At 40.7% G+C, this 19776-nt stretch overlaps 1 protein-coding gene across 1 annotated transcript in view; it reads right to left on the minus strand.

Annotated features, from left to right (window-relative positions):
* The window catches only part of LOC115401453 (regulator of G-protein signaling 6-like), a 100328-nt gene extending 80998 nt beyond the window's left edge, over window positions 1-19330 (minus strand). Inside the window, exon 1 of the mRNA XM_030109645.1 lies at window positions 19097-19330. Coding sequence (XP_029965505.1) covers window positions 19097-19330 — 234 coding nt within the window. The remainder of the gene's footprint in view (window positions 1-19096) is intronic.
* Window positions 19331-19776: the final 446 nt, after the last annotated feature.

Consider the following 19776-nt stretch of genomic DNA (forward strand, 5'->3'; position numbering starts at 1 on the left):
TTAACTCTGGAGGCATGTGACAGCTGAAATGGGAAGGGGTTTTTTTTTATAACAAATGGACAGCTGAGATAATCATGGATGTAGAGCCAGCAGACGGCGTGCCGAGGAGAAGAACATTTGATTTGAATGTGCTTCTTTATGTGTCTATTGTCATGTGTGAATCCAGCTAATGAAAATGTAAACTGGAAGAAGACTGAAAACATTACTATTAAACTGGATGTTTAAAGATTTTTTCTAATTTCTTTACTTTATAACATACATATCCAAAAGATGCTTACTGCTCTACGTCAATCATAATTTCACATAACAGGTAAAAACAGGGAGGACTGGTGACAGGTAAAAACTGAAACTGTCAACTTTTCTGAAGCTTTATAAGACAAAAACAAGACATCCTCATTGCTTTTGGTACATCTTGACTCTTTAGTTCTCAGGAGTCGGTGGAGAGCAGAAGACTGTAATGTCACACTCCAGTGTTTCCTGATTCACCACAAGCTATGTCCCTTTTATTCAGTCCATGTCACGAAAATCCTCTCATCTGTTTTTCTTTTCATCTCAAGGTTGAACTTTATTAGTTTTCAGGTCAGGTTGGACTTGAACTCTGGTAAAAATAAATATTAGGAGACATTGAGGAATTTAAGTTACTTTAAGTTAGACTTTCTATATACTTTCTTTATTCCAGGTATGAATGTGCCATTTCCATCAGTTTTGGTCTTTTGTATCGTACTCAATGCCTTTAGTGAGAACCTCCTCAACCTTGACTTACCTGGATGTTGGCTGTATTTTTACTTGATTTGATTTTATTAAGTATTATGCATATGTACAGTTTCCATTAGAGGCAGCATCATCTGTCTACAATGCCAGCCCAGCGGGTGTCACCAGGAGAGTATTTGGCAGAATTAGAACTAGAGGGAGGGTGGGGGTTAAATTTACCGATCCATCAGCCCCAACCATCCATCCACAAGTTCAGAACTCATCGGTCTGTAAGCTATTGACAAACTGTTTAAACACACATGGATATCAGCCGTCTGTCCTCCAGACTGGTCAAGCTTGAAATGAGTTTGTAGAGTTTAAACCTCAATAAGTCACCATGAGGTGAGCGGCTTGAGTTCTGCTTGGCTCTGCTCCAAGTGGAGTTGAAACACAGTTTGGCCCATTTGTGACTTTGCTGAAAGTGAGAGAGCGCAGGCCAGTGGCCATAAAACACGGTGGGATATATAAAATGAGTTTGAGTTAAATATGGGAGAGTTAATTGCTATAACATCAGTTTATGCTGCTAGATTAATTCACAATATGCAACATTATGTACAATGTATAGTCTCACATTTCAATATGTGCTTGTTGGGGATGAAGCAACAATGCAAGCAAAATCATCCGAATACTCCCATTTTCATGTCACTCGGGGTATTCTGATCGCCATTCAAACTGAAACAACAATGTAATTACATGAGCATGCAGTTTAGCATGTTTCATACAGGATCATAATAAATCAGTCCTCGTATGTCTCTGCCAACCAGGTGACATTAATGACCGTCCTGACTCGCAGAATGTACATATAACTATATTATGAAAGCAACATGCCATGTTTTATCATTTTTTCCAATTTGAAACAGGCAGATTGACATAAATATGTCTGTAGAATTGAGTTAAATGCAAATTATAGCTAGAGTGGCTACATTTAAAAATGACAAGGGGTGGACTGGAGCTTAGATTTATTATTGTCTGCACTGCGTGTGTGGACTGCCGACGTGGAATAAAGCATCACACCTGCTTCTCTGGTCTGTGCACAAGAGAGATTTATATAGACTGAACATGAGGAAGACTTTCTGCAGTATTGCGTTCCTGACATTAGACTGTCATCTTGCGCATATTCAATAACATTTAGGTGTCAGCATGCAGGTAAGAGACATGAAGCTCATTCTCCACAAACAAAACCAGAAACAAGACAACAAAAAGTCCAAGGGGGAGAATTAAGAAAAAATATGAAAAAATAGAACAAAGTAACGACCAAAAAACGTGGAACTTGAAAAGCACGTAGACTCACACAACAGATACTGGCACAGGCGAACCGGTACAAGGACAGAAAAACTACCACAGATACTGTGACAGCTAACACAGACAGAGCAGAGGTGGATAAATACACTGCAAAAACAGAGACACTTGATCTGTCAACTCAAGTACAGAACTCCTGGCAGGAGATTAAAATAATCAATGACAACAAACTTGGCCTGCTCACATCTCTGCATTCACCACCCTCACTTCAGACTTCAGACCAAAAACATGTGAAAAAAATCACAGAGCAGAAAACAGGCCACAGAGAAACATTTTTTTCTCAGTGTTGAATTAGAGAGAACAAATGTCTCCGTCCTCTGAAGTGTGTCCAGAGTTTAACAGATAAACAAGGACGGACTCAGACTTTTATATGTAGAAAGGTAAACGAGACACAGGTGTGACATGAGAGGTGGGGTTAATCAAAAGAAAGGAGGACACAAAACAATCCACACACACACACACACACACACACACACACACAGGAAGGGGATGAGGAGACCCAGGTGCGACATGAGGAGATCAGACAAATACTGAACGGAAATGTTCTGAGACCAGGAGAAGTCAAGTTCACAGGAACATGGCAGGACGCCGCTGCTCAAAATAAAACGGGAAACAAGAGTTAATCGACACGAAATGAGATGAAGAAAACAAAAACGTGGGAAATAATTCAACAGTGTGGTCTATTGGCACCACCTATGACTGGTCTGAGGATTTGGGGCTTTGGAAAAGCATAATCAAAAGAAAAATATTGTGTTTTAACTTTCAGTGAGCAGAGAGCGCTCATTCATCGAGGGATTCTAACTCGATGTTTTCAGAGGCCAAATGCATGTTTGTTTGATTACAACGGGACAGGACAGCAGGGAGAGGGCAGGTTATCAGTCGGGTGAAAATTGGACTCAAAGGCTCCTTTTTAACTTTCACACAGTGTAAGGTTATTCAGCCGGCTGGACAGGATTGTCAGTGTTTGTTTGGCCCACATGCCGCATGTTTGACAACCTTTATTGAAAAGTGTAGAATAAACTACTGCAGTGATGCTTCAGGGGTAGGGGGATATTGACTGTGTGTACAGTATGATACAATCTCTGCATTCCTTAAAAAAGGAGCTCTTTGGACTTATAAAATAAAAGGGCAAGCGTACATAAAGGTATTTGAGAAATAAATAAAATAAAAATCTGCTGCATTTTAAAACCACCTCTAAATGTAAAACAACCAATTATTATGAGGAGCATGGTATTAGCCGTCCCAAAATTGTTGTGCTAAAAATATCTTAAAAAGGCTCATTATCGGTGCATTTCATCTGCTGCCTCTACAATATCTATTTCAAGGATACAGTAGAAAGAAAGGAATCAAATCGCATCAAAGAATACGAACGCCCAAAATACAAAGTCTAAAAATAGCAAGTCCATGTGAGCTGGTAAGATCAGTTCATCGGCAGTAAAAATTTCCCGATACGATATTCAACATGAATCCGAATATGACCACGTTTGATCTCTTCATCTGCTTTTACTTGAGTTGAAAAAGAGAAGCAGATAGAGAAGGCGGCCAGAGACAATCCAAGCAGCACTGCTTCCCAAAATGACTCTTCCCGCTGCGAGAACTGTACTTCTGTCATTTCAGTAAACAAATAGGACCTCTGTGTCGCGCTGAGTGTTTTTTCTCCCGTTACCAATGTTTCTCAAAATCTCCAACGCATCCTTTTGCTTCCAGTCACACACTGAGCACGGCTGCTTTGGCTGGCTTCCTTATATCAGTCACTTGAGTCTCACAATCAATATGTTTTATTTTTTTATATTCATATATCAATACAGTATCAATGAAAATGAAGTGGTGAAAATGTATGTTTTTGCCTGCACATCAACAAACTGTGCAGAACAGGCAGTCTTTCAGAAAAGTGGGTAGAAATAAAGCGGGAAAGAGCATCAAAGACGGAATGCAAACACGACCTCGTCCAGTCTGGAAGTATGGAGAGAGGAGCCGAGCAGCTGAGCATTGATTGGAGGCGGCAGAATGAGAGACGGAGCAGAATGAGAGGAGACGCTAATGGAAAAACGATGTGTGGTCTTACTTCCGTATCATCCATCAGTTAAGTGTGGGTTGTCTTTTGTCTTTGGTGTGCGTATGTGTGTGTGTGTGTGTGAGAGTGTGTGTCCACCCAAGTCCTCTAATGGACTTGGGGCTACACGGGGAGCGTGCCTGACAAAAGTTCACATTCATTAATCATAACCTGCCACTTGGCAGCGCAACCTCTACTACCTCTACTCCTGCCTTCTCCCGGCTCCTTCACACACTCCAGTAAATCACCATCATACATATATATCACACACAATAGCAGCCCATATGGCATCAGCTTCAAGCTGTATTTGTCAGTGGTATCATGTTTTATTGTTACAGTTTACTTACAGTAAATATTGATGCCAAATATTCCTCAGTGACCTTGTATATTCACAAGATGCAGACTGGATAATAAAAAGAAGCTTTTGATCTATATTCCAGAAATAACTGTGAATAATACTATGTTGAATTGTAATTTCTATAATTGGTCCCCAAACAGAGCGGTAGAAGAGGCAATTTGTGTTCCTGCAAATGAGGCAGTAATTGTACTGTGTAGTAGTGTACAGCCTACTGCGTCTGGATCATTGCTGCTACAAAAAAATCATTTCATTATGATTAATCTGCCAATTATATTCTGGATATGTTGTAGTTTTGCCCTTAAAATGTCAACAACTGTTACCAATAAATGCCAAGTCAGCAAATTAAACCCCAGAGTATTCGCTTTATCACCATGAAGGACCACAGAAACCCTTCGGTCAGATGGGTGGGCTGACAGCTCAAAGTTGCTTGTTTGATTTGTTCACATGTTTGGAATAAAGCGTCAACCAGTTCAGCTCTGTGAAACTGAACCTGAAGCCCAAGTCACTCTGTATGGAGGTCAGGTGAATCTCGTGGTCGCCATCGCCATCGGTGTGTGACTCCGTCCGTGAAATGCGACTGTAAACACTGTAAAGCACTTTCCGACTGCTGGAGAGCTGGGATGCATTATTTAGGCAAAGTCCATTTACCATATTCAAAATGTCAGGTTGAGACAGTTTGGAATTGAACTTAATAAATGAATAAATGCTGCATGATTTTCTATTTCCCAAATAACTGCTTACCACTGGAAGATCTGGGACACGTTTGCATTTAGCATAGGGATATGGCATAAATCCACATTTTCCCCTAATCGCAATGAATTTCAACAGTGATAAATCTTTGAGAAAGATGCATTACACTGTGTTCGCAACGCAACTGGCTTCACTCACTTACCATACTTTGTGCAATGCAGCAAAATTTACCCATCACCACAACTATGGAATCGGTACAGTGATCCTTCTGCATTCTCCTCACAAGGCAAAAATGCTATTACACTGAGAAAAATTCTCATTTAAAAGTCTGGTTGTGGAATCAGAAACACAGAGCACATGTGAAAATTGCTTCAGATGTGCGCGACAAAAAGGACCTCATTTAAAATGTATTTCCCACTTGAGCAGTTCCGTTGTGTTGTGTTGGTGACGGCTGTCATGCTGCGTGTTGAAGGACAGTTCAACACACGGATAGCACGACACAGGAAATGAAAACACCAGCCTTGGAACTGAAGACAGCCCACGCCACACATCGAGTCATAGCTTCCCTGATGGGAGTGTCCAAGGTAAAAACCAGAAAAAAAACACTATACGACAACGTAGAACCCAAAAAAACAGGTATATAAGAACTGCGATAATTTAAAAAAAAAAAAAAAAAAAAAAAAAAAAAAACTGTGAAAACAGAAAAAACACTTGAGAAACCTCAGATCAGCAACAGCATTACTCCTTCGCTTGAATTCATTGTTGGGTGTTTTTAAATAGTTTAAAGACTTTTTTAAATTCAGATCCCTTTACGAGAATTGCTAGTTGTAACTTACATCAAGTGCATCACAGAAACAAAATTGTTGGTCCGGAAGTGGTTTCAAACCTGTAACACACTGTTCAACTCCTAAATGTAAAAATTAATTTACATAAATAATGATATCCGTGGACTTGAAGTTTTAAGACCTGATCGACTAAAGGTTTGCACACATTAAACTTGGAACAAACTTGAGAAAAGACATCTGATCTAATGAGATATATAAAAAATTTAATTTTAGCACATTCACAATCATGAATATGGGATATCGAGCATGATCTCGTTCCAAACACTGGGGGGATTTCAGGCTACTAGATTCACAGAAATTGCACAATCTGATTTAAAACAGCTGTTTTCAATAAGATTTGCAAAATGTCTCAGCCTTTCTTTATGGTCAGAAGCATTTCTTCAGCTGGCTCCCCATGACTTTTCTTTGGATCTTTATCATAGGTTATATTCTGCGTTTTACACCTTCTCCGATCTTGTTATGTTTTCTGAACCTGTTTACTTGTTCTTTCTTCCAAATCGTTGACTTCACAGTTAATCATCTCCCACCTTTCCACCAACATGTCCAACTTAATCGAATCACATTTTATTTTGTGATTTTGATCAATTAATCATCTAATATATCTAAATGTTGGACTTAAAAAAACACAGGACGGATCCTGTTTATAGCAGTTTAATCGTGTGTAAACTGAACAAAACCATCATTTAAATACATCGGTTTGTCTGATGTCTGCAACCATTGAAATTGTGAGGACAGCACAGTAATAGAATTTAATTCTTTAAAAAAATATCCACAAAAAACAGAACAACGAATGTGCTCCAGGAGGTTCCTAAAAAGGTTTACTTTCTTCCACAGTCAATGTGCAAACTTTGGGTCTTCGTAATAATGCTTAAGAACAAATGACTGTGCAGATATTTTATTGATGGACCTGCATGTGACGCCTTTATTATTTATCTGAAACACATTTAATATTTTGGTACCTCTGTAGCCGGGACCATCCCGCCGCAGCTGGAGGACGATAAGAGAAACTGCTGTGAATAGATTAGGCCGCTTCATTATTTTGCCTCTGTCTGCTTGGTTGGCTGCAACGAATCAACAAAAACAGGTGTCGCCACACTGAGTTGAAGCGGCGCTGCGGTGCATTAACACAATAATGGCAGCAGGTGTATTAATTCACCCTTCATCCAAAATATTAACACATTTCTGAATATGTTTCACCTCCACTTTGTACAACTCTGCTGTTTCTCTTTCTCACACTCCCTCTCTCCCATTATTGAGCCTGAATGTGGGGAGGATGTGCGCACAGGTTCGGGCTCAAATGTTTTTTTTTTGTGTAGTTGTGGAGCTTTGATGTGCGTCCTTTGTGATTTCTGCCAAAATCTGATGAGGAGAGGTCACACTGCGACTCCCTGCAGCCCGGAAAACGTGCGCATCATTGTCACCCAGACAAAACAATATGTTAATCCCTATTACTCTATGAATATGTGTGAGATTGATTAGGGATTAAACAATTTGCTCTCAGGAAACGGCCACTGTGTGAGCAACAAAAGAATTATGAGGCTACAAATCCCAGGCAAACAAGAAGCTGCTCACCTACTGGGTGCGTTATTTACTGTGGGAAACCATCTGCATCATAAAAATCATTTACACACAAAGCGCGCAGACACACACACTCAGTTTCATCTCACGAACACGTTATCATTGAAAATATCTCTAATTCTTGCCATATACGTTTTATTTTAACAGTTTTAAATTACTAATATGCTGCTTTTCACCACTTGCTATAATCAAGTGCATTTGTGAGATTTGTGTTTTTAATCTTTAGCTGCAAATCAAAACGCTTTTACAACATTAATAAGCTGTGAAAGTCTAAATAGAGCATCGGCATAAGAGTTGAGATGACATTTTTCAGTGAAATGTTCTTTGATGTCACTTCAAAAGTGGTTCAAGCCGCTTTGATGCAAGTGTGTACTGTAAAAACATTGTGCCGAAGGCTTTACACACATAAGACTTGGAAATACATTTTTCAGCATTACAGTGAGGAATGCGCGGATCGTTTATGCAAAACACCCGCGAACACATGACTGAAGTCGCATGCGTGCAGAAAATTTGCTGCTTTTTACAGAAGCAACTATGATTTGCACGGCATTGTGAGCTTGTTATGCAACAGACAGCGGTAAATTAATGTTGCAGCCAGCTGAGGTGTAAAAGCTTTCACATATTTTATATACCGTGTGTACTCCGGAGTTCACAGCCGCTCTGAAAGGTCACCAGATAAATCTGAGCTGTGAAATTATTCATAGAGATGGAAAAAAAAAATGCAATGTTTCATTGATATTCGTTTGAGAGCTGTTTTACTATTCAGGCTATTGGAAGGCACGGAGCGATATCAAAGACTTAGCTGTCCGACAACGTCATAAGAAAATAATTCACAACACTGCAAGTAATATTCAATCGAGCATTTCCTGCATACATCCTCTCATCTAGGAGTTTTGGAAATTAGATGTATGCATGCTGTATTTCCTGGAACATTATCTTTTATAACCAAATAAAATGGAACACAGTTGGCCCGCAGGCCACAGTTTGGACACCACTGGTCTACTGGTTTGATGCCACTTTGGCCGTCCATGCTCAAACTGCATGCGTGGCACATCATCTCCAAGTGGTTGTGTTTGGCTGACAGGAAAATGTTTATGTTTTGAACTTTAAGGCATTTTACAAGCAGATCTTGTAAAAATGGTCTTGGACTCGGTCTCTGCCCCTCAAAATCTTGGTCTTGGGTTCGCTGGTTTTGACTAAAACGCTGCCAAACGCTTACATGGAAATGGGTTATGTATCACTCCAGTGGAATAATAAGATGCTTCTTCGTTATGTACCTCTAAAAGACACACAAAAAAAACAAACAATTGCAGCCACTTCACATTGGTAAGAACCAGTATAAATTTAAAGTACAAGCAGAGAAGTGAAGCCAAGTGGGTCCCTCTGACACCTGCCGTCCGACACAACCAGAGCATGACAAATACACTGATGCCTCGATAGACTCGCAAACCCAACTGGCTCTCCGCTGTCAGACGAGAGTAAACAAGTGAGTGGGTTTACAAGGAATCCAGAAACGGGTTCAGATCAGACTCGCTCAAGTGCATCTGCTTGTAAACTTGTCTGCGTTTACTTTCCTGGCTCTGGTGCTTTGATGTTTGAATATTAACTGACATATCGCAGTTTTCTGCGGCTCCTTTTTTTATTATTTATCACTGAAGCCAACATCAAATTAAAACATGCCTTTTTAGTTTTTGTTTGTTTGCTCCTTAATCTTCTAAACCAATGACAAACACACTCACTCATCCATATGAGTTAAATAAAAAAAAAGTTCAATTCATTCCATTCTCAAATATTAACTCCCGATGCTAGAATTTGCAGAGAACCGAATTAGTGCGACAGTGAGTGTGCACGGAGGAGGATTAGTTCGGATTAGAAGCGAGTGACACAGGAACTCAGCGGGGACTCAGGATGTCATTATTTCTGCAGGCCCGGGGACCGCCGCCTCCAGGGAAGATGCCAGATCCAGGTTTTAAAGCAAACGGGCCTAAACCACAGTGAGTGACCAACAACAACAGTGTCAAGGGTTGATTATTCGATTGTTTTCAAATTTCTTTCACGGGTGACATCAAAACGAAAAGGAACATTGCTAGCAAGCTGGCTGCAGGGTTGATTTGAACATTTCTGATCCCACCAGCAAGACAGGAAGACTGTGCCGCTTAAGAATACTTTGGATTCTTTTTACTGCATAATCAAGACAGATTGTTTCCTTTGTGGTTTGACAAGAGCGGTTCAATTTCCCCCAAGATTAGGTTAGCCTTTTATTTTCATTTTTGAAGAGAAATTAAGCCACACTGCATCAATGGATCGGATGACTTTGTGTAATGTGAGTTGTGTCACTCATAATGACCGACTGATAGAGGGATTATTACCGGACCATTAAACTTCTTGTCTGCTCAGAGGCAACATTTCAGCATCCTTCCTCCCTTCGCTTCGGTTTTATAGGCCACCGGTGTGCAGTTTTCTTTCAGTCTCATCAGCCGTCCTCCGGTCATGGTTGAAAATCTGCACATGCTATCAGACTAGACAAAGTTAGCAACAAGGTGGTTTGAGAGAGAACGAGGAACTTTCTTCTAAAATAATTAAACAAAAAGCACATTGGAAACACTGGAAACCGGTTTTCGATTCCCATCCGGAGGCACCATCCAGTTGTTTCAAAGATATTTGGATATGATCAAGACAACATGGTTAAGTTCAGACCGAACCTTGGACTTTCAGTGACTGTGAACATGAGGATATTGTGGGTCTGAGTAATTTAAAGCAAGCGCTCTTCTCTGCTGAAAAATCTGTGTAACTTAAGTTCCACAAGACAACATCTACGAAAGTGACAAAGATCAAACCTTGAAGTAAATGGAGAAATGGCCACGCCGGTTATCAGCTGAAAATTCAAAACCGAGAATGCAATTTTCACAAGCTCACGAGGTTCGACAGTGGAACAGTGGAACGAACATCACTGGTCTGATAAGCCTCATTAGGTCCTGAGAATCTGACTCTGATGTAAACAACCTGCAGTCGTGTCCCATCAGACTGCAGATGCCATAATGATACGAAGGCTATTTTCTTTGCACAGTTTGAATACCAACATCACATCCTCCCGAGATATTGTTGTTGACCATGTTTTTCCGTTTTGGACTACAGTAATGTGTTGATGGCTGCTTTCTCCTGGATAATGTGGCTTGTCTTAAAGCCTGAACCATCTGAAGCTGCCTTCATGAAAATCTGTTCAACACAGCCTCTAAAGTCACCAGCACAGCACCTTTGGGATATGGAAGAAGATGAGATTAATTTTAGAAATGAGCTGTGCAGCTGACAAATAAAGTTATTATCAAGTGGAATCTTTGAAAAATGACTAACATCTGCTAGAAACCTTCCTATTCTCTATTGCATTATTCTCTGTTCCACTCTGTGAGAGGACTGAAAGCAAACTCATCCAGCGTCAGGGTCAGTGACCTCTGACCCAGAGCAGTAGATTTCTCTCTTTGGCTCCACAGATGAGAGGCAGACCCAAAAACATCAATAAGATGATATTATTTCATATTCCTGGTAAAACCAAGAGGAACAGAGAGAGGCCTCAATTGTGAGTGTAACATCCATGAATAAATATCGCAAAAAATGATCTTATAATATTCTAATAATGGATCTGATAGGAAGCTTTTCAAATAATTCGTAAGATATCAAAAGTCTACAATATTTCTTCCATTTCTCAGATCAAAATGAGGTCCAACATGCCAAAAGTATAAAGTACATCTTTGTTCATTTGGTAGAGATCCTGTATAAAACCGCAGCGAGGAGTCACACAAAAGCTTATGAACAAAAAAAAAAAAAAAAAAAAAAAGTGATAAGTAATCATTTTGTCATCTTAAAATCTGCAATTTAAACTGCCCCAATTAGCGTGTCCTGATCACCTTCATTTGATTAGCCTGCTGTTCTCTGCCTGCTCTGTTTTGATGAATGCTCCTCAGCTACCTGCAGGCGGCTGCACTGTGATTAGATACACTTAGTCATTTGCTAAGTGACACGTTGCACACAATCCTGGATCCAGGCATTCGTGAACTGTCTCACACACACACACACACACACACACACAAATTATCATGCACTCCTGCAAAGGGACTGAAAACAACATACACAAATCTAGAAGTCTCTCCATGCAGCCGTCACATGATCTCCCAATCAGCCCGGGATACTATTTAATATGCTATTCAAGATTAGCACGTTTAACATGATACCGTCTTATTCATGTTTGTTTTGCAAAAAAGGACTTTTATTTATTTTCATTTAGACTGTTTGCACTCAACCCTCCGTGGGAACGCTTTGCCCAGCATCATGGGGAAAGCACGTTTACGTGCTGCAGGCAATAAAACAAGATCTCTAGTAAATCAGTGTTCAGAACTGTCATTTTATACATAATAAAGTGTTTCTATGTGAGCAATGTAAATATCTTGATAAAGGGTATCTGCCGGGATATCAGATGTTCAGCAGATAGATATGCAGATGTTCAGTGAGAGGTAATTCATGTTCTTGCTCTGCAATGAATATTTTCTGCCACGTGAAATTGCCTAATAAATATGCAGCGGATTGCAGTCTGTGGGCATGACCAGCATTTTACGATTCCTAAAGGGGCTCCAAAGCTCAAAGGCATAAAATAAGTCATCACCTTGTGCAGCCTGTGTTTCATATTAACAGTAAAGTACATGGACATTAAATAAATTCCTAACAGTGGTATTAAATCACACTGAGTTGTTTTCAGAGATGCATAATAAACCACGCTAACAAAAGGTCCTCCTAAACTATGACGGTTGTTCACAGAGGAGAGAGAAAGTCATCTAAGTCTTTAAAAAATGACCCCCCCCCCCCCACACACACTTCCGATTGAAAGGCAGATAGAAAGGTCTGCCGCAAGCAGCATAAAACACTGCACTAATTACGTAAAGATGAAGTGATGTTCCAATATCAAATTAAATAGGAAAGTCTCGGCTGCCTGGCTATTTAAGACATGTTTACAGGCTCCAAACAAAAAATACAGCACCGATCGACAAACGGCACAATCCTTGAAGCATCATTTCGTCAACCCACTTTGGTTGAAAACAACATCAAATGAAAACAAAGATGATGATTTTTGAGGGGAAGAATAAAATGTAGTTCTAATTTTCTGGTATTTGTTATTTCAGACACACACAGTGATGTTATGAATGAGCATGGTGCACCACATGTTCTCACATTGGCATTTAAAATTGTATTTTTATTTTCTGGCTTGTGACCTTAAACATTCACTAAGATGTACGTAATTCCCCGCATGACTCAAGTCTTCTTTTCTTCGGGCTCATCGTCGCTTGTGAGACCGCGGCACTGTCAGGGCTGCGGGGATGGCGGTGCTCAGGAAAAGGCCGTCTGAGGTCAGTGAAATGTCCGTCCCTGGAAGAAAGGCCTCCGGAACAGGCAGGTGGTGCAATCTCCCAAACCAATGGCCACATCAGTGCAATCACTGGAGATGTTGTGGCCTCTGGCTCCGTTCCACATGAGGAGAGTGAACTCAGTCAAGGGGCACGGAAGAGCAAAGCCACGAGAGCGAGAGTTCAGTCTGAGGTCCACAAAGTCACCTAAATAATATGCAAATATGTGATAATGTTTGCATTTAATCAAAATACATTAGCTGTCTCTGGACCTGTGATCTTGCTTCGGTTTCGGAATATACAGTTAATGACCTTTCCTGTGACCTTGTCATGAGGATAACTGAATAAATTGAAAATACAAGTGATTGATTGGTGTCTGCCTCTCCTATATGTATATTGAAAAAATTCCTCCCTATGAAGATACATTAGCATTATACTGGACACTCTTACACTTGTTTTTAAGTCATGGTTTTCAAAGCAATACTTGGTGTCATTTGTATCAAAATGAAATCAAAATATACAGCATCCCTTGATTACGGCTGAAGACAAGCGGGTCTGTCAACTTTTGAACATCTGCTGTAAAGTTGGCATCCAACAACTAACTTTCTGTCACTTTAAATCTTCGAGCTTTCTTCAAAGACTCATCTCCTGCAGCTCGGAGATGTATGGAGAAACTGAACAGACATTCAGTTCAACAGTCCCTTTTGTCAGACCGGGAACTGAAGAGATGCTTTAAAAAGAGAGAGAGAGTGAGAGAGAGACACCTCCGGCTGCTCAAACACACACACACACACACACACACACACACACACACACACACACACACACACACACACACACACTTAAAGTGCAGCAAACAAAAAAGCACTGCATCCTATTTTCCACTTTCCTCCCTTATCACACACGCATGCACACCGACCCAAATGGTGTTTGTGAGCAGATGCTGGCTGACAGGTTTGAATTCAGGCTGGTGAAAAGGTGAGTCAACATCCTCCACTGTTGTCAACAGTACTGAGTCTCCTCACCTTAATCATACCTCCCAGTGCCCGTGTGTGTGTGTGTGTGTGTGTGTGTGTGTGTGTCCATGCCTACATCTGAACTCGAAAATCCATCATACGGCTTAAACAATACAATTGAAGCTTATATTATTATTATTCATGTCATCTAATGAAGAAATGTCCATGTATAAAAACTGCTGCATGTTAAAGGTGCTGTAGGCAGGATTTTGCTAGTCAATGCTAATTTTTATGTGTTTTCTTTGGATTAAATGTTAGAGTATCCATTGATAATCCTTTAGGAGTGTAGCATAATTGCACTACCGCGAGGGCACAGCGTTTCCATCTGTCTCTGTTCTGAGCTGAAAAGGAATCTCGACAGCTCCAGGTATCTTTGACCAATCAGAAGAGCCCCTGAGGCTCTAACCGTGATTGGTCGAGGGGCGTTCCTCACACGTTCTTGTGGGAGGGGCTAAACTTGCGTAAGGGCGTGATGTCAGAGAAAACAGGACAGGATTGGCTGTGCTGGGTTTCAAATCGCCATCTTGCTTAGGTAAACCTAAGCAAGATGGCGGAGTTGCCGAATCCTGCCTACAGCACCTTTAATAGAGTGCACACATCGTCACTTGATTCGTCAATTTCATACTGCAAAGTACAAAAAAAAAAGCTGTTTCCCTTAATCAGTCACACAAAATAAACACTTGAATTGAACAGAAATGAATTACAGTCAAATGGAATTTGATTGAAAGGATTATTATAGTTTCAAGAGCAAAAAAATGCAACTAAGCGATGGATGGAGGACAGAATATATAGCCAACAACAAAAAAAAAAGAGCAGCGGCCTCCTCTCATCTCAATTATACCCTTCAAGCCCTGACCGGTATCGGCTCTCAAGCTCTGCTTTCATTTAACTCTCCAGCCACTGAAACCGACCCTCTTCTCGGGTAGAGAATCAGACAGGAAAACCAGATGAGAAATACAACCTTGTCAAAACTCCATTAATTTCAAGTGGTTCGGTGCATTGAGCTGCGTAAACAATGAATCAGGAGCACAGTTTGCGTTTCTCTCTCCACATGAGCTTGTAGTTGAGTGATGACTAATTCGGGAAAGAAAAAAAAGGTAATACGGCCTTGTATATATACATATACATCGTTCTGTAACAAAGCCATCATTCTTGTCACAGCATATACTGTAAATCAGAAGTGCAGCACACAGCATAACTTACATGAACAAAACCTCTTGGGTTCCACGATCAGAGGATATATTGTAGCTGTGTGATCGCATTATTTTTCATCTTCCTCGGACCAGTTTCAGGTACAATTTACAGGCTGTGAATGTTTGGAAGAATAAAGCTATATCTATTTCTTTTCCAGGAATATTTTTTTTCCTTATTGATGCAAAAACATGAAGTAAATCAGTTATTCTCAACAAACTGTATATCTTAGTGACTGTTCTTTTTTTTTTTTTTTAACAAACAGTGAAGTGATGCATCAGATCTCGGCTGTTGTTTTCTCCTCAAGCAACCTCCAGTAGGTGTTTGTGTTTATTTGTGTTGTATCTGTGTGAGACATACAGAGGGGTGGTGCTGAGTGCATCACGGCCTTCGAATTAACCCTTTAACGCACAAACCTGTACAACGGGGGCTACTGCTGCCGTGAAAGTTGTTCAAATCATCACGCTGAGAAATGTAACATTTACTGTTTTGCTCAAGGACACTTGGAAAATGCAGGATTTCATGCAGCAGAAGATGGAGGAATGGTTAAACCCACAGTCAGACTTCTTCCTCCTTTGTTTACATCTCCTGATACTGCGCGCCTTTCGATTTCGCTGCGCTTTCCTACACCGCCTCACCTTTTGTCTTTTCTATATTCCCCTCGCTCGCTCTCTCGCTCCGTCTCTCTTTAGTTTTTATTCCTCACCCCCACTTCCAACCTGCGTCAGGAACTCATTTATCAAAGCTGACACAGACTGTTGGTGTCTTGTAATTTGTGCTCCTGCTTCTTGCAGCAAATATAGATTTTCAAAGCCAGATAGACTACAGATATTGTTCCCCGGCTCCATTTATTGTATTTTGTTGCTGTTGTCAAAAATTTCAAATCATCCTGTTGGACTCGTAGACATGCCTATAAAAGATTAAAAACATGTTTGTTTGTTTGTTTGTTTGTTTTTCTTTTTATTATTCTGTAGCAACTCAGCAAAAACAAACAAACAAAAAAGAGAAATATATATATATATATATATATATATATATATATATATATATATATATATATATATATATATACATATATATATTCCCTTTGTCTAAGTTATGATAGAAGTTCTTCAAAATTGAGGCGAAATCAATGAAACTAGCCTCTAAAAACGTCTCAGCAGAGTATGTGCTGTGAGTTTTAGAGAGTTTTTATAGTCCGAGTGTTTGAGCTTCAATGGAGTCTCAACATTTAAACACTTAAAAGTATCCTTAATAGCAAATCTAGCACTGTGAAAATATAAAGCGTGTGTGTGTGTGTGTGTGTGTGTGTGTGTGTGTGTGTGTGTGTGCCTGTGTGTGTACACCCAGAGTGAATAACGCCACGTCGGCGCAGGGCTACAGCAGCTTGGCCTCAAGAGTGAGGAATATTTTTAGGTCAACAGTCAGTCTGCAGGGTCTCCAAAGGTACAAGACAAGCTCCACACTTAATAATCAGCTGAATCCACCACCGTGAGGTCAAAACCATGAGAAAGTTAATAACTGCGGGTGACAGCCGGGGATTTTGCTATTAAGGGGCAGGAGGCAGAGAAACGTGTGGCAAACAAGCTAATATGTGTTCACTTACTATTAAATGGTTAATTCAGAATGGCTTTCTGTTTGATCGTGACATGCAACCCAATCAGGATGCAGAGGCAACCATTCCTGGTTATACCAGTGTTATAATCAATGTTTCTTTTGCTTGTTCCCAGAACCACAGGGGATGATTCAGTCTGCATTATTCTTTCTGCTGCTTCTCCTCTAACGATTCATACCAGATTAATTTGCTGGCACGTGCTTAAGCAGTCAAATACTCTGTGCAAACATTTTCTATTATCATGGTCCCCGCAGAGTTCCGATCTGAAATAATAAGAGTTGCATGTTCAATTTTTACACCAAAAGTCATCAATCATTTCCATTGTTTTTGGATATTCAAAGAAAGGATTCGCATTCCTCAATTACTTTAACTCTGTGAAATGTTTTACAAAGAGAGAAGCGTAGGGGAATTTCAAGTTGAAATGATTTAGCACAACTCAGGAGATAAATGAACAATTAGCATAAAAATGAGGTGAAACACTTTTCAGTATGATCTTTCAGGTAGCAGTTTCACTTTCATGCTAATTCCAGCATGATTGAGGGGATGTAGAGGAATTCTGAATGGACAAAAACAAAAATCTGACCGACACTGCGAGTTAGAATTCAGCAGTCACTCCAAAATAAATCAACAGTTTCTAACACACAATCCCAGCAGTCACTGCTTCTCACAGCTGATCAGTCTTTATCTTCTCAATTAGCGCGATGCTGCTCGTCCTCCGCAGCAAGTTCAAAAGACTCATTAACATGCTAATTCAAATCTACGAATTGATAATGCCCACTCAGCATTTTTTGATCTTAGGTGATCTTAAGCTCACAGCTCTAACAACAGACTTCACCGTCAGAGAAAAACAAAAGTTTTTTCAGCCAGATTTTGCTCTTAGCTCTTCCATTACAGACACACTTAACCTGTGACTCCAGGAAACACGCTTCAGAGTCTTCCAAATGTTTCCGTCCTTCTCTCTTCTCATCTTTTTAATCTCTTCTTCTCAGCAGAAGGTGCTCGAGCAGTCACGATAAATAAGTAAACATGTGCGCTTGGTGGCCTGCTGGGAAGCATTACTGACACGGTCCTTGTTCATTTGGACAACAAAATAAGTCTTTTCTATCGATTTCTTTCCCACCAGACATTTATTCAGCTATGAACGACACACTGTATCTTGGCACTCTAAGCAGATAGAGGAGGAAGGATATTTTATTTTTCAAATGCAAAAGTCAGCCGCAAACATGATCAAGATCAAGCAAAAGAACTAAAAGCACCGATGAATGTCAGGTATTCCATTCTCATTGTTGCATTCTTAACCTGCATTTATCTTGGTCACGTTGAATGTGATGTGAAAAGGACACCTGTCAGAGACCTCGCCATTCAGGGTCGGTCTCCAGCAGGATTTCATTCCTCTGCCGGATAATGAAGCCTACCTGAGACCCAAACAGAGCTCAGCTTCATGTCGACTCTGTACAGTCTCTCAGATTTTATCTCTCGCGTGGCATCACAAGTATCATTTATCACAGCCATATTTCATTTGTTCCCTCTGCACAGATTTAATGAGTTTATCTTCACTGACCCAGAAAAAAAAAAAAATCTCTGAAGCTTTTGTTTTGAAATAAAGTATATCTCTAACTTGTTTCGCCATCTGCTCGGCATTGCTTCAGCTCATTATGCATGTTCGGAATGTGGACGTCACCTTCAGCGTTGTAAAAGTTACAATGAATGAATGAATGAATGAATCCTCGATTGGTGATGTGAGATGTGAGATGTAAGGCTGGGTGGGCAAAGCCAAAGCCATCACCTGTCAGGTTGTTGCACATACAGTAGCATACCAATAATCAGTATTTTAAAACCTGAACCCCAAAGGAAGCTCAATAGATTCGCAAAATAAATACAGAGCTTATATTTTTTTCTCCTATACGAAAGCTGCCAAGGGAGACTGAAGGCAGAGCCTGAAAACACATCCAGCATGCTGAAGCACTCATATCCTGAGAGGGATGCATTCATCCTAATTCACAGTCTGATTCAACGTGGCAGGTTTTCTACCTTGCAGCGCTCTGAAAGCACCATCCTTCAGAGTGCTGCAAGGTAGAAAAGCACCTTCTTTCAGAGTGCTGTGAGCTAAAACAAAGTAGGAAATCAAAGCTCCTCTCTGGAGTCTGAATCACCACCAAATCCAGCCAGGCAAGAAACCTTTCTATCTCAAATAATTGTCTCCTCTCAGCTCTTATTTCTGGCTGAAGTGACTCCAACCTGAGGCTGAGAAAGAGCATCGGGCTTTCAGCGCTTTCAAGCCAAGATGACAAAAAGAGAGACGCATCCTCACCTTTCTGTAAACGATCATGTTGGGGGAGTCGTCGTCTGGGTCCACGCTGCTCATGGACCTCATGGACAGCAGGGGTCGGGCCGGAGGAGGGGTCTGGATGCTCTCCTTTTGCTCCTCAGCAGCTTCCTCGGTCTCTGTAGTCTCCCCCGTGCCATCTTCTTCCTCCTCCAGCTGCTGCTGCTGCTCCTCTTCCTCCTCCTGCTGCTGCTGCTGCTGCTGAGGCGCCTCAGCCATCACTACAGTCTCTCTTTCAGTCGTCTTCCCCTCTGTTAACTTATTCTGTCTTCTTTATCAGCCAGGCTTCGTCTTACTCCTTTATGTGCTCCTGGGCTCTCTCTCGCTCGCTCTCTGTGTCTCTCTCTCCAATGTCTGGAAACTGCTGTGGAGAAGGGGAGAGAGGGAGGGAGGGATAAATTAGACCATACAACTCACTGCTGGGCTCCAGTCTCCCATCGCTCTGGTTTTTTTTTTTCTCATCTTCTGTCAGCAAGCAGAGGATGGATGAAATGAAGGCATCATGAATTCCCCCAGTTTTCTCCGTTATCTGCTTCCTGCTATCCGTCCTGCTCTGCTGCCACGTGAGACCGAAGTTACAAGAGAATATAAGTTCCACATTTCTTTTCTTTCTTGTCCCAGAAACTTCTGTTTCTTGTAAGTCATCTCAGATGGGTGTTGTTTCC

The sequence above is a fragment of the Salarias fasciatus genome, chromosome 15, assembly GCF_902148845.1.
Source record: "Salarias fasciatus chromosome 15, fSalaFa1.1, whole genome shotgun sequence".
Taxonomy (NCBI): Eukaryota; Metazoa; Chordata; class Actinopteri; order Blenniiformes; family Blenniidae; genus Salarias; species Salarias fasciatus.